We start from the raw sequence: 27,237 nt of genomic DNA on the forward strand, positions 1-27,237 counted from the left end.
AAAAACAGTTCCTTTTGTGGAAGGAATAATATTGATATACCCTGCTCAAGACTGATAAGAGGTAGAAAATGGGGCAAGCAGAAGGAAAACCACGCTGCAGATGAAACAGTGCAGCCACATCCATGGTAATGGCGTCAAACCTTAAGGCAGATCCTGCCCAACTTTGTATCATTAAACTTAGAAATTTAGATGAAATGAAAATTTCCCAGTAAGCCATACATTTCTAAGCCGACTTAAAAATATAGACAGAACACTGGTGAGACTTAAGCATTTAAGAGGGTAAATGCTCAAAAATTCACAAACACCCTCCAAGGCCCAGATGGTTAGACAATCAGGCTTTGAGTGGACATGGCTCCCGTCTTTTACATACCATTTACTGAAATATAAGAAGAGGAAAACCATCACAGCTCCTTCTATGGGCTGGTTTAGCTTTAAGAGGAAAACCACATGTGAGTATTTTATGAAAGAAATTTCATAGGCTAATTTCAACTACGAACGTAAGATACAATCCTAAAAAAAAAAAAATTCCCAACCTAATTCCATCAGCGTCCCAAAAAGACATATTGTAAATAACTGAGTGTCTGGATTTGCAAAAAAATATCCATCTGAGGTGGGGGTGGCCACGTGGGTTTGGTAAATGAGAAGACGGGCCACTGGCTGAGCCCACTGGAGCTGTGATGGACGCCTTGGAGCTCATGTTCTTCCTGCTGGTGCTTAAGGATCATTGGAAAGCACAAACAAAAACAGCGTACGCAGACGCGCACCCCGTGAAGGCTGGTTTAGCAACGGACGTTTTATTAATGGGATTCACCTTATTAACAGAGTACATGAAAAATATCGCTGATCTCTAAAAATATTACATTTTCACACCATTTTGAAATGACACATATGCATGTAAATTAGAAATTTTCCTAACCTAAAGAGGTTTTTCTTTTAACTTATGATAATAGTGTATTTGCCCAAAATCACAAAAATTATGACACATTAGAGGGGCTGTTAGCAGAGCAGAAACCAGAAGGAATGCTCCCGAATGTTCAGCCACCTGCTCTTGTTTCCCGGGTGCTGCTGGTCCCAGCATGTGCAGTCGTACTAGAAAACACAGAAAGTAGAAGGATTGGAATTTCCAGTCGATATTTGTTAGGGAGAAACCATTCTCTCCTGCAACCATTCCTCCCTCACTTCCACTTCCCATGTAAAGGGAATTCCACCAACCGCCACTCCTTTCTGGACACCTCTGTGCAGCTCCCAGCAGCTCCCTATGGGGAAGGCACAGTGACTCGGGGTGCAGAGCGGGCTGTGATGCCGGGAGGAGAAGCTGGGCCTGTGGTCAGGACCCAGTGTCCGTCGATGCAGTCAGAGGTTGGTGTAGCGCTCTGTCATTGCTGTCTTGGAATTCTTGTTTTGTCTTTGACTTTGTGTCCTATAAGCGACGTCCCAAGGGACGACAGAGATTGCTTGTGAGCAGAGGAGGTCCATCCGACACGCATGTCCGCTACTGCTTCCTGCCTCCCCATCCCCACAGAGCACCCATGAGGCCTGTGAGCTCAGATCCACGATGGCAGCAGCCCAGCCAGGCCCGAAGCATGCACACGGTGAGCGTGTAGCATTTACCACTGAGCAGACGGGAGCTGACAGCCTCAGAGGCCACACTTTCCTCTTACACCAGAACCTGCATCTAGCACAGAGAGAAAGCAATGCCATCCTGAGAAACGTGAACGGCAGGAGCCCCTCACATCTGTCCCCTCGCTGTTCCACTTGGGCAGGGTGTGAGGACACGGAGGGAAGGGGAAGAGGACGGCGGCATCCTCCCTCCGTCTTAGCCCTTCCCTGCATGTCAGCAAGCTGGCAGTGCAGCCTGCGGGCGGAGCCTGCATGTGGGGCTCACCTGGAGCATTGCAGGCTCTGGAAAGAGGAAAACACAAGGGCATGGGAGATCTGTGGGACACGCCATGCTGCCCCAGCGAATCTGCAGACAACTCAGAGCTCATAAAACCAGCGGGCAACATACCAGACAGCCACATTCCTGCCCATAATTTAACATTTTAATTTCCTACGCTTTGAAGGATATTAAATAGCAAATATATATCCTGACAAGTTTCTCTGTGAGACAAACCACGGAACGAAATGAAGGTGCTTTCTTTTTTTTTTTTTATTTTTATTTTTTTATTTTTTTTTTATTTTTTTTTATTTTTTTATTTTTTTATTTTTTTTAATTTATTTATTTATTTTTTTTTATGGGATTCAGTAAACGAGCTCAGAAGAAGGTCATCTCTTCCAGGCCTGGAAGTGGAACCAAGGAGGCAGGGAGATTTAGAGAAAATGCAACCAGGAGAAAGACACTGCCTGAGACTCAGGGATTCAGTGCCCCACCTCCCTCAACCCTTACCCCAGTGTGGAGAGGAAAGAAAATGGAAATCCAGGGCCGCATGTGGTGGCTCACACCTGTAATCCCAGCACTTTGGGAGGCCAAGGTGGGAGGATCACTCAAGGTCAGGAGTTTGAGACCAGCCAGTCCAACATGATGAAACCCTCTCTCTACAAAACATACAAAATTAGCCAGACATGGTGGCACACACCTGTAGTCCCAGCTACTCAGGAGGCTGAGGCAGGAGGATCGCTTTTTTTTTTTTTTTTTTTTTTTTTTTACTTGTCTTTATATGAAGTTTTTTTTTTTTTTGAGGGAAAAAGAGAAGAAGAAGGGGAAAAAAAGAAAAAGAGGGAAAAAGGAATATTACTTCATTCCTAAAATGGGTTTCAATAATGGCCGATCAATATTTTGAGTGTTTAAAGTGGTTAATGCATATTTCATGTGTTTAAAATGGAGACCTCTATTGTGTTTATTTGTTCTGGCTCTGAGTTCAAGTCCTGGATATCGTTATCAATTTGTTGTCTCGTTGAATCTAAATCTCATTATGGGTCTTATGTATCTGGGTGTTAAGATCTCTTATTGTTACATTAATCCTTTTACCCTTGCATCCTTGTAGCTTTGAAATCTATTTTATTAAGTGTGAGAATTGCAACTCCTGCTTTTTATTTATTTATTTTTGCTCTCCATTTGGTTGGTGAGTTTTTTTCCATCCCCTTGTTTTGAGTCTTTGTATATCTTTAGATATATCGTTAGATTTTGTGGATAATGTATATTTTGTGTGTTTAAAATGGAGAGCTCTATTGAGTTTATTTGTTCTGGATCTTAGTTCCAGTCCTGGATATCGTTATCAATTTTCTGTCTCGTTGAATCTAAATCTCATTATGGGTCTTATGTATCTGGGTGTTAAGATCTCTTATTATTACATTAATCCTTTTATCCTTGTATCCTTGTAGCTTTGAAATCTATTTTGTCAAATGTGAAAATTGCAACTCCTGCTTTTTATTTATTTATTTTTGCTCTCCATTTGGTTGGTACGTTTTTTTTTCCAACCCTTTATTTTGAGTCTATGTATATCTTTGGATATACCGTTAGATTTTGTCTGTATCTTTTGATTGGGAGATTTGGTCGATTTAAATTTAGGGTTGCTGCCGTTTGATATTAACTGGCTATTTTGTCCTTTTGTTGATAAAAATTCTTCTTTATGTTAATGCTCTTTACTTTTTGGTGTATTTTTAGAAAGGGTCATACTGGTTGTTCCTTTCTGTGTATAATGCTTCTTTTAAAAGTTCTTGTAAAGCAGGCCTGGTGGTAATAAAATCTCTGAGTACTTGCTTGTTCCTAAAAAATTTTATTTTTCCTTCAAATGTAAAGCTTAAATTGGCAGGATATGAAATTCTGGGCTGAAAGTTCTGTTGATTAAGTATATTGAATATTGGCCCCCACTCTCTTCTAGCTTGTAGGGTTTCCGTTGAGAGATCTGCTGTAAGCCTAATAGGCTTACCTTTATGGGTAACTTGATCTTTCTCTCTGGCTGCCCTTAATATTTTCTCCTTCGTTTCGATCTTGGTGAATCTAACGATTATGTGCCTTGGGGTTGGTCTTCTTGAGGAATATCTTTGTGGTGTTCTCTGTATTGCCTGGGGTTGAATAGTGTCCTGCTTTGCTAAATTAGGAAAATTTTCCTGGATAATGTCCTGGAGAGTATTTTCCAGCTTGAATTCATCCTCTCCGTCACATTCAGGTACACCAATCAAGCGTATATTAGTTCTTTTCACATAATCCCATATTGCTTGGACACTTTGCTCATTCCTTTTTATCCTTTTTTCTCTATTCTTGTCTTGTCGTTTTGTTTCATTAAGTTGATCTTCAACCTCTGATACCCTTTCTTCTGCTTGATCCATTCGGCTGTTTAAGCTTGTACATATTTCACTAAGTTCTCGTGTTGTATTTTTCAACTCCATAAGTTCATTTGTATTCCTCTCTATATTGTCTATTCTTTTCAACATTTCATCTAACCTTTTTTCCAAGTTCTTAGTTTCTTTACATTGGGTTAGAACAAGTTCCTTTAACTCCCAGAAGTTTCTTATCATCCACCTTTTAAAGCCTTCTTCAGATAATGGAACACAGTCCTTTTCCATCAGGGCTTGTTCCGTTACTGATGAGTCCTTTTCCATCAGGGCTTGTTCCGTTACTGATGAGTCCTTTTCCATCAGGGCTTGTTCGGTTGCTGATGAGTCCTTTTCCATCAGGGCTTGTTCCGTTGCTGATGGGTTCTGATTTTGAGTATACACGGCCTTCTTAGGCTGTTTTTTCCCCTTCATTGTAGATGACCTGCCTTTCTAATTAGTTTTCTGAGTCGACGTCCGACTTATTGATTCCCAGTGTTGGGATCCGAGCAACCCACTGTGGCAGCCTAAATAGCAGCGATAAGACTGATGGTGCTCTTCTGCCCGGGAATCTCTGGTCTGGCTTCCCTCTTGAGTCCGCAACAAGCGGCTCTGACTTCCCGGAGCTCCAAACTCCGGTCAGTAGGGGAAGCGGTCCCGTTGGCTCTGCATGAAGAGCTGCTGCGCCGAGACGCCGGCAAAAACCGCTGCAGCGGCCACAAGAGTCGCGCTGGCGACCCGTGGGGCTCCTCCACTGGGAATTGGCTGATCGGTGAGTGACGAAAATTCGTCCAAAAGTGTGGCTTCGTCTCGTTCTCTGAGCTTTCACTGGGAGCTACAATCCTGAGCTGTTAGTGGTCGGCCATCTTGGATCAATCTCAGGTGCTTTCTACTCAAGCGCTTTTCACAGCACCGAGTCCTGCTTATGGAGCAAGGGGCTCGGCCTCCTCCCTTTGGCTCTGAGTCCCGAGCACATGTGGGGTCACAGCACTGAGTCCTGCTTATGGAGCAAGGGGCTCGGCCTCCTCCCTTTGGCTCTGAGTCCAAGCACGTGCGGGGCACAGGCTGCAGCCCTGCCCTTTCCTCCTCTGCTGCTGCTGAGAGCCCCTGAATTGTTCTGCCGAGTGACGGGGACAGCTGAGTGACAAGGCCGCATCCCGACGGGATCTTCCGAGGGTCGTGTGGGCAAATCTGTGGATTCAGGGCTTACTACTGGGAAGCCCACTTTTCTGCAGATACAATACCAGTATTTTCTCAAGTAGAACTGATGGTAGAACCTTTGGCTGCTTAAATTTTCACTTTGCCATTGCTTTAGAACCTGGGTGGGAATGAAGAGTGTTATTTACTGGGTTCAAACAGACAGTCTGCCTAGCTTGATTGCAGGCACTGAAAATCCAAGAGAACCCACAGACAAATCCCTAAAACTAATGAGAGGGTTTAATGAGGTTGCTGGATGCAAAATAAACACAGCAACACACACACACACACAGGGGCATGCACATAACTTGAAATCCCAAGTTTATTATACAAAAAAGGTATATAGAGACACATGTAAGAAAATACGGGCACGATTTTAAGAAAAAAGTTTAAAAATTTACTGAGGTGCATAGAACAGACCTGAGTAAGGTGACATGGAGACTTGTTATCATGAAGATGGTCAGAATCCCCAAGTCAACCTCTAAATGTAAATGCACGTCTGTTGAGACCCAGCAGAGGCTTTTCAGTTGACAAGATGGTCCTGTGAGGCACACAGTGCTGTAAAGGGCACAAATGCCAGGACAGCATCGGAAGGAGAAAAGCTGTGATATTCGGCGGACAGCGGTTATCAAGCCTTATTCAAAAGCTGCAGAATTGGCTTAGGTGGCACTGGAGGATGAAGAAAGAGAACAGCTGTGTCCCCAGGAGGAGACCTCCGAGAGCTGGAGCCAGCATGGGCAAGAGCGGATCCATGCACAGTGGCGAGAAGACGGCCACGGGACACGAGCGCCCAGAATCAGCAGCGGAGCTCTCCTCCCAGCGAGGGGACGTATCCTGGGCACCTCCAGGGGAAAGGCGAAGACGCTCAATTGCTAAAAGCAAGAAGGAATAGCTGTGAAACAGCAGACTGCATAGGAGCTCCGCATACACACTTTTAAAAAACCCGCAAGTCGTAAATGAAGAGATCCACAAATTTCATGACATGGACACAAGACCCTGCATTCAGCCAAAACGCTGTCAACAATTTAAAAGACAAGCCTCAGCTGGGGAGGTAATACTGTGACACCTGTAACTTATCACTGACCAAAAACTAGTATCCAGATTGTAAGGACTCCTACACATCAATGAGAAAAATGAGAAAAATAGGGGGAAAGGGTACGCAGAGGTAATTCACAAGGGAAATTCGAAGGCCAATAAAAATATGAAAACTGTTCAACCTCATTATAAATGGCAAAATGCACATTCAAACCGTAATCCAACACCATTTGATCGCTTATATTCGGCACCCTTACAGCAAGTCTCGGAAGTGAGAAAGCGGGAGTCTGGGCGTGGCCGGTAGGTGGACAAAACTGGTGTGATCTCTGTGGTCAGAAGAACAGTGGTCCCCCAGAGATGTCCGTGTCCTAATCCCCAGAACTTGTGACCATGTTAGGCAATGTGGCAAAGGGGCATGAGGTTTGCAGAGGGAATTCTGCGGCTGTCAGCTGACCTGAGAGCAGGGAGCTATCCCCGATTTTCCAGTGGGCCCAATGTGATGGTCACAGGAGCCCATGAGAGGAAGGAGGAAGAATAGAGCTTGAGAAGGACTCTGATAGTCCCGGCTTTCGCAGTGGAAGAGGAGGCCCAGAGCCACTGGCTTCGAGGAGCTACAAAAGGCAAGGAAACAGCTTCTTCCCTGGAATCTCCCGGAGTCGGCCCTGCCAACACCTGGACTTCCTCCCAGGGAGGATGACTGTGGACTTCCAACCTCCCGAACGGTAGGAAGGTGCATTTGCTGTGTTTTAAGCCCCAAGTCTGTGGTAGCTTGTGACAGAGAGAACACACACAGCCACCTTGGAGAGACATGGTGAATCTAGAGAGACAGAGTCTTGCTTTCGTGCACAGAGAGAGAGCGATAGGTGTTTGCCACAGCTTTGAGACGGCAACCTAAGAGTCCATCATTAGAGGAATGGACACATGAACTTTGGCCTGGTCACTTGAGGGGCAGCCTGGGGCAGACGTGAGCTCCTGGAGGCATGGGCACAGCCCTGGTGGGTCCGTGTCCCCACCCCGGTGAGTGATTACTCCTCACACACTCAAACCATAGGAATGTAGGAGGACGTGCGTTAGTGAATGGCTCCAAGTCTGGCTTATCGGAGAGCTCCGTAAATATTCTCCTGGGAATTGTCACATACCCTGATGTAATACTGAGTGGATACACACATTGGAAAAACGACGGCGTTTATTCAAGACATGAAAATGTAAAAGGACGCTTGGTGGTGTCACACGTACACGCGTGTTGGTAACTATAGGAAAACCTAAGCGGTCCGTCCTGACTCCAGCACTGTGGGTACGTCTGTGATGGAGACTCCAGCACTGTGGGTACGTCTGTGATGGAGACTCCAGCACTGTGGGTACGTCTGTGATGGAGACTCCAGCACTGTGGGTACGTCTGTGATGGAGACTCCAGCACTGTGGGTACGTCTGTGATGGAGCGAGAGGCTTCCGCTGCAGCTCTTACCTGTCACTTCCTGTTTGATAATTAAATATTTGAAGGAAACGGAGCAGCATTCTAACTGGCCTCAGACCCTTTTGGTAAGGCATGCAGAATGGGTGTGTGGTATTTGCATTCTTTCATGTTTTAAATACTTCAGAATTTTAAATATGTTTTTAAACAAGAAAAAGGCCATGAACCAATAGAAACAGATGAAGTGCAGACATTTGGGTTCAACTTTCTTTCCTGGCACCCCGCGGAGATTAACACGAACGCATACACAGGTCGTCACCTGCTCAGAGGCCTACTCTCTGGTTGCGAGCTGGGACCTTGGGCAGGAGGTTTTGGAAATCAAGAGGCCTGAGGTTCATTGCTGGCTGGGGGGCGGGGGTACCCTGAGCAAGTCAATGATTTATTTTGCCTTTAACTCTTTTAGCTTTAAAATATAGTATAGATATAAAATAAATACCCACAATCTCTCTCTCATGCGATTGTCACTAGCACCAGAAGAACATTTTTGTGGAAGTACTTTGTAAATTATTAATCATATATACTTGTTAAAAATAAAGTCGATAGTAAACGTCAGCCACTCACAGCTTTGCTGTAAATCTCAGAGTTAATAAACAATTGACATTTTTCAACTACAAGTCCCTGAGAGTCCTTTAATAAATTACTATTTTTCCTAAATTATATATGGAACATTATATGTAAAAACAATCTTCCTGTTAAATAGGACCCCATCTTCCTCAGCAGTGGCTGGTGCAGGCCTCTCCCGCTCAGGCATAGTTTGCTTTGGCCGCTCCAGTACGTGAAGAGGTACGTTCCTTCCGGGCGTTTGGTGTCAGCTCTGTGTGTCCGTGATCTTTCCGAGACCGACATACGTGAGTTCTGTGCTCACAGTTGCAGACAGAGACGAACTGAGGATCTGCCTGACTCTGGGTTCCAAAACCTCCACTGTTTTTAACGGTTTGAAATTTGGCAGAATAAAAAGGAGCTCTGACAGTTTTAAATGAATGTAAGTGAAATGTAAATGCGATTCTACTCCAGGAACTGCTTTTGTCATTGTTTGATTTTTGTGACTCTCAGTGAGGTGAAATGTCTTCCGAGGACTCACACACCCTGGCCAGGTCTGGACAAAAGAGGCATGGTTTAGAGCTGGCGGACCACACAGGCTGCTCATGTCAAACACAGATTTGTTTGCCGCAAATTCTTAGCCAACTGAGTCCCCACATGCCAGCTCCCACCCACTGCCTGGCTCCTCCTGCATACTGCCACCATGCTTCCCATGCCGGTTCCCGGCCACTGCCCGGCTCCTCCCCCATGCCACCACCATGTGCTCCTGGGCCGAATGCCTCGCTGAAGCCTTCATCACGAGACGGGTCTACAATAGCGCCTTTCTACACCCAACATGAACCTGTCATTGCAGGAGGTCTTGAGAGCACCAGCCTGCCTCAGGACTGACAGCAGAGGCCAGGTAAGAAAGCGAAAAGCAGCAAGGCACACCAGGCACCGTGAAGGAGGGCCCATGTGGCTGTTTGTACAGGGACCCTCAGGGTCACAGAGACTCATTCTGGGGCCAGGGAACACCATGCACTTTGTCTGCAGGACCCGGCGGGCTGGAAGAGCATCTTCCAGGCAGACCTCAGAGACCCCAGTGAGGAGCTGTCGTAAGGCAGATGTGCTGGAAACACTGAGGCCTTCAGGGACTGCAGAGGGTGTCTTGCCTTTTCCTGAGTGGTGGCCAGCACAGCCCTCACACAAAGGGGTCCCCCTCCTGCTGCTGCAGACCAGCCTGGGGATAGGTGCGGTGGCTGGGGCTGGGCTGGGCAACATGCCGGGAACTGGCTGTGTCCTTGTAGTCAGCCTGGGGAGCGTCCCTCCAGGAGGAATGAAATGCTCTCTCTCCAGCGCTGACATAAAGAGGCTGTGCCTGCTTCACTGTCCGGGAACCAGACACGCCCTGTCACCCAGGACAGAAAACGCATGGCAGGAACAAACATTTGAAACTCTGGAATAAGTCCTCGAGCTGGGTGCGGGACGGTCGAGCTGGGTGCGGGACCGTGATGGAAGAGGGTGGTTCTTCGGGAGAAGTGGGTGCAGCACAGTCGGGGTCCGCTGCTTTATGGGGTGCAGCACAGTCGGGGTCCGCTGCTTTATGGGGTGCAGCGCAGTCGGGGTCTGCTGCTTTAGGGGGTGCAGCACAGTCGGGGTCCGCTGCTTTAGTGGGTGCAGCATAGTCGGGGTTCACTGCTTTAGGGGGTGCAGCACAGTCGGGGTCCGCTGCTTTAGTGGGTGCAGCACAGTCGGGGTCCGCTGCTTTAGTGGGTGCAGCACAGTCGGGGTCCACTGCTTTAGTGGGTACAGCACAGTCGGGGTCCGCTGCTTTAGTGGGTGCAGCGCATTCGGGATCTGCTGCATTAGGGGGTGCAGCGCAGTCGGGGTCCGCTGCATTAGGGGGTGCAGCACAGTCTGGGTCCGCTGCTTTATGGGGTGCAGCGCAGTCGGGGTCCACTGCTTTAGGGGGTGCAGCACAGTCGGGGTCCACTGCTTTAGGGGGTGCAGCACAGTCGGGATCCGCTGCTTTAGGGGGTGCAGCACAGTCGGGGTCGACTGCTTTATGGGGTGCAGCACAGTCGGGGTCCACTGCTTTAGGGGTTCAGCACAGTCGGGGTCTGCTGCTTTAGGGGGTGCAGCACAGTCGGGGTCCGCTGCTTTAGGGGGTGCAGCACAGTCTGGGTCCACTGCTTTATGGGGTGCAGCGCAGTCGGGGTCCACTGCTTTAGGGGGTGCAGCACAGTCGGGGTCGACTGCTTTATGGGGTGCAGCACAGTCGGGGTCCACTGCTTTAGGGGTTCAGCACAGTCGGGGTCTGCTGCATTAGGGGGTGCAGCACAGTCGGGATCCGCTGCTTTAGGGGGTGCAGCACAGTCGGGGTCCGCTGCTTTAGGGGGTGCAGCACAGTTGGGGTCCGCTGCTCCGTCCCGCTGCATACTCTGCACTTGGCAGGAAGACCACAGCCAAAGGAAACGTAGAAATAAAGTGCAATTGAAAATTCCAAAGTAGAAGTTAAAAAACTGACTAGAGCATCACTCCTATAAAGAGATTCTGACTTCAGTAGGACTCACGTTTCCTCCTGGGGATGAAGAAACGTGGAAACGTCTCGGTTTGCTTGGAGACCTTCCTGTGTTGCTGTCACCTGTGACGGAGGTCAGCGGCCAGAGCCTCCCGAGGCCAAGCAGCCCTGAGCTCTGCGTCTGTGCAGGCAGCACCTGCGAGTGCCTCCCCCTTCCTCCCGGAGTCCCTGCGGCCGGGCCCTGGTTCAGGCCCCTTCTCTGGAACTCCAGCCTCCCGGAGGATGGGTCTTTCTAAAACACAAATATAATTACATTCTCCCCCACGCCTCTGCTTCTGAGGACTGAACACACAGTGTAAAAGCCTGGATCAGGTATAAAAACAGAACTTTGACCCACCCCTGCCGGGGAAGCCAGATGCTTATCGACAGTACACAGCCCAGGAGGCCAGTGGCGGCATCCGGCTTGCAGGAAGCCAGATTGCCATCTTCACTGAGTGCAAGGCACTCAACAGTAACTTCTGCGATCACAGTCTCAGGGAGCCAAGACCTGGCCCGTCCTGACAGCTTCCTAAATTTTGTCCCGCTTCAAATTCAGAACCAGCCAGAGAATGCCAGCCATGCCCCCAGAACACCTGCCTCTCATTAGAGCTCGGGGGTCCCCCGGGCCCGGCCTCCAGCAGGGCACACCTGGGGATCTGTGCTCACTGTGCTGTGAGGTTTCCCTGTGGCGAGCGTCTCTCTCTGCCTTTGCTTGTCCTCACCCGGTGGCCTTTGCTTATTTCACACTTCAAAGTCTGCGGTGGCTGGTCCCCTGTCCCAGGTGGAACTGGGAGCTATGAGATGGGCCATAGCCCATACCTGGTGACTGTCCAGCCTCACTCCCAGCTCCAGGCCTGCTCTCCTCCCTGGATTGCTCCTTGACATCTCTCTCTCTGCCTCCCTCCCTCCGCCTGCCTCTTGCCTGCCTCTTCTCAGCCCCCAACTCAGCCCTTCACTGCCCTGGGTTCACCCCTGCTTCCCCCTAAGCTTTTACGGAGGTTTGTTGCTTTCCACCTCCCCGGTGGCAGGCAGGAGCCCTGCTGTCTTGGGGTTACTGAGTAGCCAGTTTGTCTATCCGGTCCCGGGCCTGTGCCTCCAGTGCGGGCCGAGGAGGCTGAGTCAGCAGCCGCAGGATCAAGCCAGGCTCTGCTTGCAGGAGCGGAGAGCTGAGATTCTGCTCGGGCTGGGCCCCAGAGGCAAGGCCATCCCCAGGCGTGTCAGGAATGTTGAACCGTGGTCCATCCTCTTAGCCGCATTTTCGGGATCATTTACGCCACTGCTCTTGCTAAACATAACCTGTTTTCAGCCAGGACCGCTTTTACTATTCTTTCTCATTTCTAGGGCACCTTTTGACGTGACTGCATTTTCTCCTTCCCGTCATAAAAGCTGCATGAGCGTTTAACTTGATCGAGGTAAAAATAATCTGCACAGTGCTGCACCGGGAAAAATGCCGGCTATGATTGTGTAGGGAGATTCAGGAGCCCACGGGCATGTGAGGGAAGGTTTGCAGCCGGAGTGTAGACAGTCGGCCTTAAGGAGCCTCCATGCCCGGGAGAGGAGGGAGGAGTACCTTCCTAGCTGCACCTCCCAGACTGGATGGCACAGGCAGCCACGCAGCCAGCTCGGTGCGGTCGGTAACTGTGCGTGAAAAACACAGCCTGCGCATGTGCTCACCGGCCACGTCCCCTTGAAAGCTGCTGTGTCCCCAGACAGTGCAGGGCCTGTGACATGATTTAGGGCCATGGTGTGAACACGCCGGTTCACAGCGGGGCCGTGTGACGTGATTGAGGGCTGTGGGGTGTGTGAAATGTGGGTTCACAGCAGGGCCGTGTGACGTGACTGAGGGCCGTGGGGTGTGAAATGCGGGTTCACAGCAGGGCCGTGTGACGTGACTGAGGGCTGTGGGGTGTATGAAATGACAGTTTACAGTGGGACCCGTGTGACGTGATTGAGGGCCGTGGGGTGTGAAATGCGGGTTCACAGTGGGGCCATGTGACACGATTGAGGGCTGTGGGGTGTGAAATGTGGGTTCACAGCAGGGCCGTGTGATGTGACTGAGGGCCGTGGGGTGTGAAATGTGGGTTCACAGCAGGGCCGTGTGACGTGACTGAGGGCCGTGGGGTGTGAAATGTGGGTTCACAGCAGGGCCGTGTGACGTGACTGAGGGCCGTGGTGTGAACACGCTGGTTTTCAGCTGTGACCCACGTGTGGAACTGCACACAGACCAGGTCAGTGGGTGTCTGAATCTCAGTCTGCTCTGGCCCCTGTGAAATGCCTGCGTTTTCTCACGGTTTGCACAAGAACGGAGCCTGCATCCACCATCTTCACTGTGAGGAACCTCGGCAGCATCCTCCTGTCACCTCCGCTCTGTTCTAAATGTTAAGTCCTTTATAAGCATCTAAAACCAACTCCTTGTTAGGAACAGTTAACACCTCCTTCACAATCCACTTGGCCAAGCGTGGCAGCTCATGCCTGTAATCCGAGCACTCTGGGAGGCCAAAACGGGCAGATCATGAGGTCAGGAGATTGAGACCATCCTGGCAAACATGGTGAAACCCGGTCTCTACTAAAAACGCAAAAATTAGTTGGGCATGGTGGCGGGCACCTGTAATCCCAGCTACTCGGGAGGCCGAGGCAGGAGAATCACTTGAACTTGGAGACAGAGGTTGCAGTGAGCTGAGATTGCACCACTGCACTCCAGCTTGGGGACAGAGCAAGACTCTATCAAAAAAGAACGAAGTCCACTCCTGTCTTCCTTCCAAAGATCCTGCCCAGCTGCACCAGCCCTGAGAGACCAGGGCGTCCACGGGGACTTCAGTGGCCTCGTCCACCTTCATGTAAAATTCTTTTAATCACTCAGAAGGCTGCTTTCTGAACTGAACATGTTACAGCGCTCACCTGGCAGCTTACCTGAAAACACCGCTGTCTTTCTTCTTGAAAAGTTGAGGAAAACTCTTTGGAAAAGTAAACACCAAAAAAAAATTTTTTTTCCATAACGCTTTTATGCCTCACTTTTTATACCGAAAGCAGACCTTAGTGTCGACTCATTCATAAGGGGCCTTCCCCACCCAAAGCTGGAGCGTGTCCCCGTGATGGGCAGGCCTGAGGGTTCCAGGTCCCCACCACGTGCCACGCAAGGAAACAGAGAGGAGGATGTTAAAACAGGGAAACAAAGTTCCTTTTATTTCAGGGGATCATGGCGTGATTTGGTTTTATGCATGTTGACGGCTTAACGTGGAGTTTAAGCTCAAATTCAATTTCCAGCACAGAGTCCTGCAACGGTCTTTTAAAGATGCTTTTGGAGAGGAATGGCTGAAAGATTGGAAACCGCGTCCCCAGCGGCGTGGAGGGAGTGCAGGCAAAGCTTAGGGAGGGTGACGAGGCAGGAACAGGCACCTGCCAGGAACAAGCAGTGTCTGGGGAGATGCTGAAATGAGACACCAGGTCAGCCAGGGAGGCTGCTGGCATCTGAAATCAGAGCTCTGGAGGGGTCTTCACTGGGACGGGGTGCACAACTGCACTCCACAGGCAGAGCCCATCTGAGGGGCCTCCTGTTCCATGATGGCCTCAGAAAATGGGCATCCCTGGAACAGCCATTCACAGGTCACTGCATGAAAAGAGGCTCTGTGTGCACCAGCTTCTCCCGACAGCAGCTGCGGCTCACACCATGGTCATGACCTTCAGGGATGTCGGCTGGAACCTACGGATCTTCTTCTTCAGGGCCTTGGAGGCCTTGATACGGCACAGCTTGGGCACGGGGGACAGGAGCGGCCTTGAGCTGACCGGGGCTGCCTGGGGCCAGGCCAGCTCCACGTGCCCGGCTGCTGTGTGGCCCAGTGCCAGGCCACAGTCCCTGCTCTGGGCGCTGCCCTCCCCGTCGCTGCTGCCTGACTCGTGGTCTGCGAATCGGCTGGTGGTATGCTCACTGGCCTCCCCCTCACTGGTCTCCGGGATGACCGAAGGGAACCGCAGGTCACACTCAGCTGAGTGCTTGGAGGGCTCTGAGTCGCTCCTGGTGTGGGCATCCTGGCGGATCAGTGTGGGCCGGCCCCGGGCCTGTGGGCCACCCACTCTCCTGGCCATGGGCCTGGAGGGCCCCAGGTTAGACTCTGGGTAACCGGCCATGCGGGCCCGCGCCGAGATGTCAACGGTGGACTGCCAGCGGCCATGCTTCCTCCTGGCCACCGAGGTGAGCAGTGTCGCCTCCAAGGGGAACAGGGCATGGGCTGAGGTTCGCTGGCTCTCCTGCGGGGCCACCACCAGGGGGACGAGGACGGGCATGGGGTAGAGGGTAGACTCGGAAGAGGAGCGCCCAGGCACCTCCCATGCCAGGGCCGGCCTCCTCTGGAGCACGCCCCTCCCCAGGGGCCAGTGAGCAGGATCCCACTCCAGGGATAGCTGGGGGGCGGCCTGGGTGCCCTCAGGCCTCTGCAGCCGAATTGACGGCTGCCCTGCGAACCTCAGCACCTTGTCCGTGGGCCTTCTCTTGATCTTTTCAGTCTTGCTTTTGGGGGGACCCATTTTCGGCCATGGTGGCGAAGGCCTGCTGGCAGCAAAGGGCAGGTGGGTAAAGTACCCAGAGGACGGTGGGGGGCTCTCATCCAGCCTCCTGGATGGCAGCATGTTGTCTCGTCCACAGTCCTGAGCTGGGGGTGTGCTCTGGGCCTGAGAGCTGGGAGATGGCCCTGCCACGGTCTCCCTGAGGATGCAGTGGTTCGAGGGCTGGGACCCCTCCTCTGGAAGGCTGCCAGGGTGTTGAGGACCCTCAAGGGATACGGGTCCCTGCTGCTGGGGGCCACACCTGCTGGCACCCCTCCTCTGAGCTGGCCCTCCCTCATCCTCCCTCCCTGGGGCAAAGACCAGCTTCTTAAGTTGGTCTCCACCATCTGCACTCCAGCCACCCTGCTTCTGTGGGGATGGGGACGCTGCACACCTCCGAGGTCCCTGCTCTCCCTCGCTACCCTTTGCTGGGGTCTCCCGGCCCCACAGACACAGCAGCCTGTCGATATAGGCTCTGGCTCTGGCCGGGCCAGCCTCGAGGACCAGCCGAGTCTGGACGGTGCTCACAGCTGCAGGGCCCAGGGGGGCCTTCCTGGGGGACGAGGGGCCACCACCCTGCAGGGTTTCCTTAGTCAGGGCAAACAGGGGGCTCTGCAAAGCCACTGCGTGCAGGGGGCTGGGGTATGGGTACACCTCCCTGCCTCCCTGTGACACCAGGTCCTGCCGATACTTGGGGTCCAGCATGTGCAGTGGGGTGTCTGCCCCCTGGCAGAGGAGCCTGAGGAGCTCAGGGTCAGGGCCGGCTTTCTGGAGCCCCATGTCTGCCGTCAGGGCTCTGTCAAGGTCACCTGGTAATAAGAAAATGAACAAACACCTGAATACGGAGAGGACTTAGTGTGCTGTTGATTTCATTTCATGCGTGGCAGACAGGAAGGAAACGCTGCTCACTGCTGCTTCAAGGAAATCCTGGCTCTCTGGGAGACAGCGATTCCTCAGCCACTGGGGTCCCCCTCTAGATAGAGATTGCAGGGCCCCATTTGCATCTGCAGCACAGCCCCCTCAGCCTGTTCCGACCCTTCCCCTTGAGGAAGAGTGCATGGGGAGTGACAATCTCCCGTTCAGCACTCTCGTTTCCCTGCAGGTTTGGAGGCTGCCCAGAGAGAAGAGGCCCTGCAGCCACGGGATGGAGCCCCGATGGAGGCCAAGAATGGAGGCCAGGGAGGAAGTCTGTCCCTGCATATGTCCTAGAGGAAACCACGGGGCTTCGCAGAAACTAAAGACCAAATGGTTACTAGTAAACCAGGCCTTGTACTAGAAATAAAATGAGGCCAAAGTGACGTCTGTGCCTTTGGAGACAGTCTGAGGACAACTACAGCCCCTCCTGGGCCAGCAGGTGGGATCCACGTGTGAGCCCAGTTCTCTCCCAACCAGCGCTTTCAACCCGACTCTTACTCCAAACACCAGTGGATCCGGGGTTTTTACAGGATGCTTTAAACTTGCTGATGTCTGTTTTGAATACGGGGCAAAGTGCTCTGCGCCAGAAGAGCTGGTGGTGACGCACCTGGCCGCGGTGGATTCCTGCCTCTCTCCAAATAACCACAAGGCCCGTGGAGGCTTCCAGCGGCCGTTAGAGCCACAGAGCACGCTCCTGTCGGGTCCCAGCTCTGCCCTCAGCAACTGGGGGCTGCACTCTAGACCCCCGGGCCTAAGATGAGACCCCTACCTTCCCTGGCGGTTTCTTACCTGTAGACACCGGCCTGGACCAGAACGTGCCCGACGGCTGGCCTGCCTCTCGCAGGCTGTCTGGCAGCTTGGCGCCCTCCTCAGTAGCCTGGGGTCTCCACGCCGGCACAGCAGTCTCATCAACTGACCGGGGCCTCCAGTCCCCCATGCTGGGCCTGGCCTTGGGGGCCTGGGCCACAGGCAGCAAACTGCCCAGCGAGGGGGAGATGCGGTCACTGCAGACAGAGGCACAGGACGTCGAGAGCGAGCAGGAGCCACCGTCGCTCAGCTCGTAAAAGCCTGGACAGAGCAGACACGGCAGGTCAGCGACCCCCTCCAGAAGAGCCCAGGGCCCCCTCTCCTCTGGAGCTTGTCACGGCACAGGAGATCCCGGGGGAACCCGAGCTGAGGCTACTGGAGGCTGCGGGCCATCGTCCATACAGCCGGCCCGGGGCAGTGGCTCCGGTGAGAATGTTCAGGATTCTTCCCGGGAGCTGTCAGAGGGCTGGTCAGAGCCCTCTACCCACGCCCTCCGGCACTGGCCCTCCCTTTTCCTGGCGACGGTCCGTTTAGCACTGGGTGGCTGATGCCTGCTTCAGGGGTGGCCTCTGAGGAGTTCAGCCCTTTGAGGACAGTCCTCTGGCACCTGCACTGCTCTCCTCCCGGGTGCTGCCAAGTTAAGGTGAGGAGGAGACCAGTCTGGGGAGGTGCTTCCACCCCAGGCCTCCTGAGTCCAACAGCGTCACTTAGACCACCATGCGGTCTTTGCAAATTATGGAAATAACAGTGAGGTCGCCAATTCCTATATATGCCCTTTTCCCTAAACCCCTTGACACAGCGGTATTTCATTTCAGTATTCTCCAGTCGTATATGCTTTCTCAGGGTTCAGCTGCCTCCTAACTTTCAGATGGGCCTGACGAAGCAGCACCCTCCCTGCCGGACACTGGAGAGCTGGAAGTTCAGCCCGAGAAGGGCTGGCGGTGTAGGCTTCCCCTCTGCTGCTGCGGGGGGCTGCCCTGTGTCCGGGAGGTCAGGGCGCCCGGGTACCTGAGCTGGGCCTGCTGTCGCTGTCCAGGGCCTCTCCTGAGGTCGTGCCTAGATCCAGCTGCAGCTTGCTGATCTGCAGGTCCAGCTGGTCCAGGTGCGTCTTCAGGCCGATGTCCTGCTGTCTCAGCTGGGACTGAGGAGGGAAAGAAGAGGATGGGAACGATTGTACCTACAGAAATGACTGTACTACAGTCCACGTGAAATACCTCTTCTCAATCTGGCCCGGGCCCCGTCATTCTGAAGCCATTTCCTTGCTCCACTGTTCACGGACACCCATTCCCTGACTCCCACACACACCTGTGGGTTTGTCTCGAGCTCAGACTGCTTTACCTGTCAGAACTTTTCAAATCACACATTTTTTTATAAGGAAACAGAAGTACAGCGTGTGAGAGTGAAATCAGGACTGAAAACAGCGCCTCCTGTTGGCAGACAGGAGCGATGTCCATCCTCTACTTGGCTGCGTTTCTCAGCCTGCCGAGGAGAGTCCTCTCCCGTGCTCAGCCTGTCCACACTCCACGACTGCCACGGCGGCCACGGCAGCCACGGCGGTGTCCCTTCACTGGACGCCTCTGGGTCCCTGGTGCCTGGGAAGTGCAAACCTTTCGACTTTTCCAGAAGCTGAGAAAGTCCAGCGGAAAGTCAGAAACGCTCCCCTTGACTTCAGTCCCTTCTCCCTCCCTGACGGATGAAGTCACATTTTGAACTGTGAGAGGCTTTGGTAGAGTTACCAGGAGAGAAGGTTCTCAGCCAAACGTGGAAAATGTCAGCTTTACCTGGAATAAATAAATGCGGCTCGAAAATCTGCCTTCAGGATCTTTGCTTTTGTTTTGTTTTTGAGACAGGGTCTTGCTCTGCTGCCCAGGCTGGAGCGCAGTGGTGCAGTCATGGCTCACTGCAGCCTCGACCTCCTCAGGCCCAGGTGATCCTCCCACCTCAGCCTCCGAGTCTCTGGACTACAGGCATAAGCCACCATGTCCCACTAATTTTTGTATTTTCTGTAGAGATGGGGTCTTGTCTTGTTGCCCAGGCTGGTCTCCAAGTCCTGCTTTTAAGTGATCCACCCACTTTGGCCTCCAAAGTGCTGTGACTACAGGCATGAGCCTGGCCAAGGGGCTGGGTATTTACAAGTTACCACCACAGCGCTGCCCTGAGAGGCTGTGCCTTCTATGTGCCTCAGCATCCCCAGCTCTCAAGGGCTGGTTACGAGGATGGACACGTGTGTGTGTCTTTTAATTCTAAAACATTTCTTGTTTTAACAATTACGATTTAGGCAAATAATTAATCAATGTAATGATGTGGGTGGCCCTCTTAGGAAAATGATTAATTATGTTTCAAATTTTACACAGGAAATGAGGTATTCCCCTGAACCCCATAACCGGGGCCTGAGGGAATGACTGGGGTCATTTCCACAGTATGAGAAGTCATTACAAGAGAGGCAGGTGGCGATGGTTTCCTGGTCTGATGAGAGAATGACTTCTCGGCTTTTCCAAACGCAGGAGCCTGCGATCAGCATGGGTGACGGACGGGTGGAGGCCTGGCTGGACCCAGCACACAGCTTCTGTGCCGGCAGCAGCTCCCCACTCCAGGACCCAACCCAGGGGCCTCCCAACAACCGCCAAAGTTTACCCACGACAGATTGGAAGCCATATTATCTGTGAATGTGAACACGGCAAAAAAAAAAAAAAAAACAACCCTGAATTTCATCAAAATTTTATGCTTCCAGGACCACCTAGCCTCCTGTAAACACGTCCCCACCTGGGGACGCTTCTCGCCCTGCACGTTTTTACACAGGTAAACCACTCTCCAGGTGAACGGCACCACGCCTGCGCAGCACACACGAGGGCTCTCACCCTCCAGCCATGCAAAGAGCAAGACTGGATCCAAACACGGGCGGAGGAGTCTCATGGCTCAGGATTTTCCCTTGCCCGTTGCAAAACAAAACCCACGGTACCCCCAGAAAATTCCGTTTCTTTGTGAGGCCACACCTCAATGCTTAAAACGCTCCCTCACCTCTTCTAAATCACACTCCCCTTCTTCTGAAGGAGGGGCCCTGCACACGGCCAGCTCTGTCCTCCTCCTCCAGCCCCTCCCCGCCCCAGTCTATGCAGGTTAATTGCTTTGTGATTAATGTTTGGCCAGCCTGGCCTTCAGTTGCTGATTTCTGATTAATGGTCCAGGGGGCTGCAGGATGCACAGAGCTCTCAGGCGTTAGGTTATTTATTACCTCCTCAGGTCCTGTCTGCGTCTGCAGGACTCCACCATTCAGGATTTACGCCGTGTTTGTAACCCTGACCACTGTCCCTAACCCCGATTGCTGTCCCTAACCCTGGCCACTGTCTCCAACCCCAACCGCTGGCCCTGACCTGGGGTTTGTATGACTGTGCTTCTCATTCATTCTTTCTTAGGGCTCACAGTCACAAAAGATACGTGGTCCGGAAGGAGGACAGTCCACTGCAAGGCCAGCCCCACAGCATGCTCTCCACGTGTCCACAGTTGGCCTGACTCACTCCACAGCAGCAAGCAAGCCCTGGGTGGCTTCGGTGCTCCACTTCCCTCTGCGGGCATCCACGCTAACTCCAGGAGCCCTCTGCCAGTCTTCGGGCTAACTCTAGGTGGCCTTGCTCAAGGTGAGCTCTGGGGGCACTTGTGCCAAAACCCCTGGGCCTGGGGAAGGGGCAGGAGGGCCTGATATAAAGGCGCTTACAGCAAGCCTCCCCAGGCAGTGTGACAGCTGGGCACACCTGCAGACCCCGGGCCCCACTCATTTCCTGAGACTCCACCAGGTAAGCCTGGGAACCTGCATTTTAACAAGCTTCCCAGGGACCAGGAAAGTTCCTTATAACAACAAAAATTTGAGGACTTCTATTCCAGTGGGTGCCATTAAAAAAATAGGCGAATCCCTTTGAAATGCATTCTTCATGCACCGCAGGAGAATGAGCTGATTCCCACGTGCCGTGCCTGTTCTGTGGGCAAGTCAACAGTCCAGCCCCTCCAGCACCTTTGTGGCACATGCAGAGGCTAAACATGGAGATGCCTCGGAGTTCAGGAGATGGAGATGGGATCCACAATTCCACTGTGTCCCTGAGAGCTACGATGCACAGAGGAAACATTCCGTGCCCAGTTCCAAGGCTAACACCTCCACTCTGTAGAGGGGTGAATGCTAGTTCCTAAGTTTAAAAGAGGCCCATCAATCAACAGCAAAGGGGTCCCAGGGGGACTCACAGGTAACAGCGTCCCGGAGGCCTTGCAGGCTTCTGGGGCTGCCTGGTCCTAAGGACTGGCCCCTGCAAGTTCTCAGCCCTGCCTCCCTTTCCCCTGTGTGTTCACAAAGCAGGCATGGCTGGCCCGAGGCAAACGCCAGCATCAAGTTTACTCTGCAGAAGCAGACGCACAGCTTGCTCCCAAAGCACGGGATGCTGGAAGCTGCCAGGGAAAAGGAATTGTTGCAAGCTGCCGCTTTCAGAACAAGTCACGACCAGCAATGCCAAGGCAGGGAAATTCTTCAGCATAAGACTTCACTGCGGAATCCGGAGCCTTCTGTGTCCCCCGCTATGGAGACAGCATCCACTGGTGAAGGAGGGGTGTCCAGTCTACTCGTGGGCTCTGGGTCCCGGGGAGTGGGTGGAGTCTTTCCGACAAGGGCTTGCTGGGGAACTAAACCCTCATGAATGTGGGCATGGCCAGCAAACCATAAATGAAGACGCAGGGTCAACCCTCTACAGACTGGCCACGCAGCAGCAAAGGGGGCCACGGAGGGCACAGGGGGTTTCGTCAGCTTAGAAACCCAGAACAGGGAGACCCCAAAGTCTGAAATCATTTTCCTTTTGTTGCAGCAATAAAAGCCACTCATTTATTTATTCTAGAAAATCCTCCTAAGCATCTCCTCCTGCACTCTCTTCTGTGACACAGCAATTAAAAAAGTGCAGCCCTGCACAAGCCTTGAGGTGAGGAGTGCTCTGTTTTCCCAGCAGTTCACACCCCTGGAAATGCTAGCAATCATTCGCACCTGAGAATTCCTGTCGGCTAGAGCTGCTCAGGGCCTGATAAATGTTCTTCCGGCCTTCACAGCTGAATGATGACCAATGGCCAGGTGAGCGCCAGGGTGGGTGGAGGGGCCCGGAGTTAGCCGGGAGTTGCTGGAGTGTGCAACTGTTTGGCAAGCCGGGCTTTTCATTGTGTTCCACGCTACAAACTGCTGTCGCTCCTAAGGTTCTTCCCCGTAAGAAAATGTAGAAGTGGGCCGGGAGCGGTGGCTCACGCCTGTAATCCCAGCACTTTGGGAGGCCAAGGTGGGTGGATCACGAGGTCAAGAGATCGAGACCATCCTGGTCAATATGGTGAAACCCCGTCTCTACTAAAGATACAAAAAATGAGCTGGGCATGGTGGCGCGTGCCTGTAATCCCAGCTACTCAGGAGGCTGAGGCAGGAGAATTGCCTGAACCCAGGAGGCGGAGGTTGCAGTGAGCTGAGATCGCGCCATTGCACTCCAGCCTGGGAAACAAGAGCGAGACTCCGTCTCAAAAACAAACAAACAAACAAAAAAGAAAACGGGGAAGTGGTAAGCCCTGTGCTGATGTCACACAAATTCCATCGTTCTTCTCTTTTGATCACAAAATCCGTCCCAAGAACAAAGTTTCAAGACAAAGTCTGCGTGTTCCTTCTGGTCCCCATATTAAAAAAAAAATTAAACAAAACCCTGTTTGATCTTCTCTTCCAAAAGGCTACTTGTAATTAGAGGCTGAGCACTTGCAAGTTTGATTTGTGTATTTCTTAAGCCAAGTTAATCATCAACCACACTCTCACCCCTTGACGGCACGGTTGAGGCCAGCCTCTCAGCAGCCTCTCCCTTCCCATCACACGAGGGTAACAAGTCCGTGGCTGCCGTGTGCTGGGCTGAGGTCATGCAGAAGCCGAGACTGTGTCTGGGTGCAAACACACAAACGACCTAAACAGACGGTCAGGATTTGGTCACTGGGCGTGCGAACAGTGTGGACACCAGCTCCTTCCCTCTCAGGAAGCAGAAGCCGCAGAGCTGGGGGCCCGGCTTAATCCCACACAGTCTGCCACCTCGTCTCCTGCAAGGTGAGGTGATAACAGCGATCCTGGGAGGCGTCCCAGACACTGCCTTCCCGATTCTTTCATCCAGAAGGGTTTGCTACGTCCACAGCCTGGCTGAGTGAGCTAGGCTGACCGTGATGCCACGGCTTCACCTGCGCCACTTTGTAAAGGTAGGAGCTTTTAACAGGACAGGCTTAAATTTCTCACATACAGAAATTCCACTGAGAGTAATAGAGGTAACACATAAACAGACATCTTTCTCCAACCTTTTTAGTTTTTCTCTAAGAAAATATGGCAACTACTTCCAACACTCTTTTGAGTTGTTGCCAGTAAGTTTTACAAAGTCGTACTGCAACATGATGGGCAGAGGGCAACGACTGGAGTTCCAGCCATTGTGTGAGAGGAGGGGTCAGAGCGCCCAGGCAGTGCTGGGGAGGGCCAGGAAATCAGTTTCTCCCCTGGATCAGAGGACTCACCTCTCCCCACGGGTCAGGTCACATCTTAAAGTTGAAGAGGCCTTTGTTAGTAACAAGCTCTCCCGCAGTACTCAATTACAGTGAGGCGACCGGTGACAAACGTCAGCACATTCCCGAGGACAAGTCGGGGTGCACTTTACCACAGGGACACTGTTGCCCCCAACCCAAGACGGCAGGGGAGCCTGGTATCCCTGGAGGTAAAGCCAGGGTCCCGAGCCCACCTCCCCCAGGGACGGCGGTGTGTACCCGCAGGTCAGAACAGCGCTGTCACAAACGCACGGGTGTCTCCCCAAAATCTGCGGGCTTCGGGATGCTGGCTTGCGTGGCGCACATCCACGCAGGGCGGGGTGCGAGCTGCACCCCGGGCCGGTTTCAGGGTCCCCGCCGGTGCGCTTCACGGCCAGGCACCTGCGCGGGGCCCCCCGTGTCCCCCTCCTCGGAGACCGAATCAAATCCAGAGGACGCCCCCCGCATCAACAACCCCCCTTCTGCTAACACACCGTCGCTGCACCGGTCCCGACCCCGGACCCCCGACCCCGACCCCGACCCGGACGCCGGCGACCCCCGACCCCCGCCGGCCCCGACGCCCGGTCCTCACCAGCTGCTCCTGCACCGCAGCCAGCGCCGCCTCCAGCTGCTGCTCGTGGCCGTGGGGACCCCAGGGGGCGGTGGGGGCGGCGGGCGCGGGCGGGGGCTGCAGGGCCAGGGCGTCCCTCACCCGCTCCTGCTGCGCCGCCCGCAGCCCCTGCAGCTCCAGCAGCCCCGCCAGCGCCGCGCGCAGCCTCGCGCCCAACCTGCGGCGGTCCCAGCCCGCGGGTCCCGGGGGTCCGCCCGGCGCCCACATGTCCCCGAACCCCACGAGCGCGCAGGATCCCGAGCTGTGTCGCGGCGGCTCCTCCCGCGCCTCCTCCGCCCGGCCGCGGGTCGCCAGGTGGGCTGGAATCTATAGCCGGCGCGGGGCGGGGTCTGCACGCGCCCGAGGTCCCCGGCCGCCCGCCCCGCCCCACCGCCCCCCGGGGCCCCTCGCCTGCTGCGGGCGGGACGGGCGCGCCCAGACCCTGGGGCCAGCGCCGGGAGGGAGCGCGCCCGTGACTTCAGCGGAGGAGGAGCCGGGAGAGGGGCCGAGACGCGCGCGGGGAACAAAGGCGGGGAAAGGGCTGGTTCAGGCTTTGCCGTTTTTATGAAGATCCGTGATTGGGAACGTGTCACGTTGCAGGGACCGTGTCACCGTCGCTAACGCGTTAGAGACTCGGAAAACCTTTCACCCGCTTTCCCGGCGGACAGCTGCGGTTTGCAAGCCTCACCGGGCTTTCTCTGGCCTTTGAGACCGGGTCACGCTCTGTCGCCCAGGCTGGAGTCAGCGGCGCGCTCTGGGCTCCCCTGCGACCTCCTTCTCCCGGGTTCAAGCCATTCTCCTCCCTCCGCCTCCTGTGTTCAAGCCGATCTCCTGCCTCAGCCTCCCGAGTAGCCGGGACTACAGGTGCCCGCCACGCCCGGCTAATGTTTTGTATTTTTAGTAGACACGGGTTTCACCATGTTGGCCAGGCTGCTCAGCTTGCTTTTCACATTTTTAAAAAAGTAATAGCTTGAGATACACTTCACATACCATAAAACTCACCTTATTTAAGGTGCGCAGTTGCGTAGTTTTTAGTATGTTCATGAAGTTGCGTTCACCGTCCCCCCCACAAAAAAGCCTGTTCTCGTCAGTAGCCACCCTCATTCCCTCCCCTGCACCCCACACACGGAACCCCCCACCCCGCAGGTTCTGGAAGTTCATGGGAATGGAGTCACACGCCAGGTGGTCTCTGTGGGGGCTCCTTTCGGTGCGTGCGTGCTGCAGACTGCTTCGAAACTCTATTCCTTTGTGTGACTAAATAATACTCCACTGCGTGGCTGTGCCGAATTTCGCTTATCCGTTCATCTGTTGATGACATGTTAGTTTTTCCGTTTTTCAGCGATTGCAAATAACGCTGCAAGGACATTCCTGCATGAGTTTCTGTGTGGCAATGTTTCCACTGCACCTAAGAGTGGAGTGGCTGGATCATAGGTAACTGCTTTGCTTAACCTTGCCGGGAGCTGTCCGACCACTTCCCAAGTGGAATTCCACCCGCCAGCGGGATACCAGGGTTCCACGTTCTCCGTGCGCATACCGACTGCCGTCCTTAGTCCAGCAGATGCGAAGTGGCATCTCCCTATGGTTTCTGTTTCCCCTGATGGCTGAGGACACTGAGCATCTTTTCACGTGCTTGTTGTGTACTTCCTTTGGAGAGCTATCTGTTCAGATCCTTGGCCATTTTAAACTTAGGTTGTCTTTTCATTATTGAGGTGTGAGTATTCTTTATATGATTCCCTTATCAGACAGGATTTGCACTTCCCTCATGAAATACATGATTGGCAAATAATTTTTCCATGCTGTGAGTTGTTTTTCATGTTCTTGATAGTGTCCTTCGCAGCAAAAAACGTTTGTGATTTTGTTGAAGACCAGTTTAGCCGCTTTGTTGTTGCTCCCGCTTTGTGTGTCCTGACGTACCATCCTCTACTCCAAAGCCAAAGCTTACCCCTATGACTTCTAAGATTTTGTTGTAGTCTTAACACTCATATTTAAGTCTTTGATCTATTTTAATTTCTGTATATGGTGTGCAGCAGCGACCCAATTTCATTGTTTTACATGTAGGTACCCAGTTGTCCCAGTACCATTTGTCGAAAAGACAATTCTTTCCATATCGTCTTGGGACCCTTGTAGAAAATCAGTTGATCCAGAAATCCATTTCTGGTTTCTCAGTTCTGTTAGTTCTGTTGCATTGGAATATATGTCTGTTCTTATGCCAGTACCACACCACACTGTTTCAATCATTGTAGCTTTGAAATAGTTTTGAAGTCAGGAACGGTGAAGCCTACATTTTTTTCTTTTCCAAGATTGTTTTGGTTGATCTGTGTTTTTTGATTCTCTCTCTCTCTCTCTCTCTCTCTCTCTCTCTCAGACAGATCCTTGCTCTGTCACCCAGGCTGGAGTACAGTAGTGCAATTTTGGCCCACTGCTGTCTCTGCCTCCCAGGTTCAAGCAATTCTCCTGCCTCAGTCTCCCGAATAGCTGGGATTACAGGTGCATGTGATTATGCCTGGCTAATTTTTGTATTTTTAGAAGAGACAGGGTTTCACTGTGTTGGCCAGGCTGGTCCCTAACTCCTGACCTCAGATGATCTGCCCACCATTGCCTCGAAGAGTGCTGGGATTGCAGGTGTGAGCCGCTGCGCCTGGCCAGTGTGTTTTGATTTCCATATGAATTTTAGGATCAGCTTGTCAGTTCCAGCAAAGACGCCATCTGGGATTTGGATGGGAATTGCAACAAAATTTGTTTACCTATTGCAGGTATTGCTACCTTAAGGTTGAATCTTCT

The 27,237-nt window shown here is 52.8% G+C and overlaps 1 protein-coding gene across 2 annotated transcripts; it reads right to left on the bottom strand.

The window, feature by feature from the left end:
• Positions 1–14,192: 14,192 nt before the first annotated feature.
• DACT2 (dishevelled binding antagonist of beta catenin 2) lies at positions 14,193–24,759 on the bottom strand. Of its 2 annotated transcripts, XM_035297213.3 has the most exons (4): positions 24,439–24,759; positions 18,306–18,438; positions 17,280–17,558; positions 14,193–16,384 (listed from the first exon to the last, which is right to left on the bottom strand). In XM_035297213.3, exons 1-4 carry the CDS (start codon positions 24,682–24,684, stop codon positions 14,697–14,699), a joined length of 2,346 nt encoding a protein of 781 aa, XP_035153104.3. In that variant the 5' UTR covers positions 24,685–24,759; the 3' UTR covers positions 14,193–14,696. The 2 variants fall into 2 exon arrangements, with proteins under 2 accessions (XP_035153104.3, XP_035153105.1); XM_035297214.3 differs by lacking the exon at positions 18,306–18,438 and having other exon boundaries at positions 24,439–24,560.
• Positions 24,760–27,237: the final 2,478 nt, after the last annotated feature.

This window comes from Callithrix jacchus, chromosome 4 (assembly GCF_049354715.1).
Source record: "Callithrix jacchus isolate 240 chromosome 4, calJac240_pri, whole genome shotgun sequence".
Lineage (NCBI taxonomy): Eukaryota > Metazoa > Chordata > Mammalia > Primates > Cebidae > Callithrix > Callithrix jacchus.

What these genes read in the sequence shown, in the direction of transcription:
- DACT2 (XM_035297213.3), bottom strand. Translation starts at nt 24,684, where the DNA reads ATGTGGGCGCCGGGCGGACCCCCGGGACCCGCGGGCTGGGACCGCCGC. An exon ending in CTGCGGTGCAGGAGCAGCTG is followed by an intron (nt 18,439 to 24,438) that starts GTGAGGACCGGG and finishes TTCCCTCCTCAG; the next exon opens with TCCCAGCTGAGACAGCAGGA. An exon ending in CGACAGCAGGCCCAGCTCAG is followed by an intron (nt 17,559 to 18,305) that starts GTACCCGGGCGC and finishes TGCTCTGTCCAG; the next exon opens with GCTTTTACGAGCTGAGCGAC.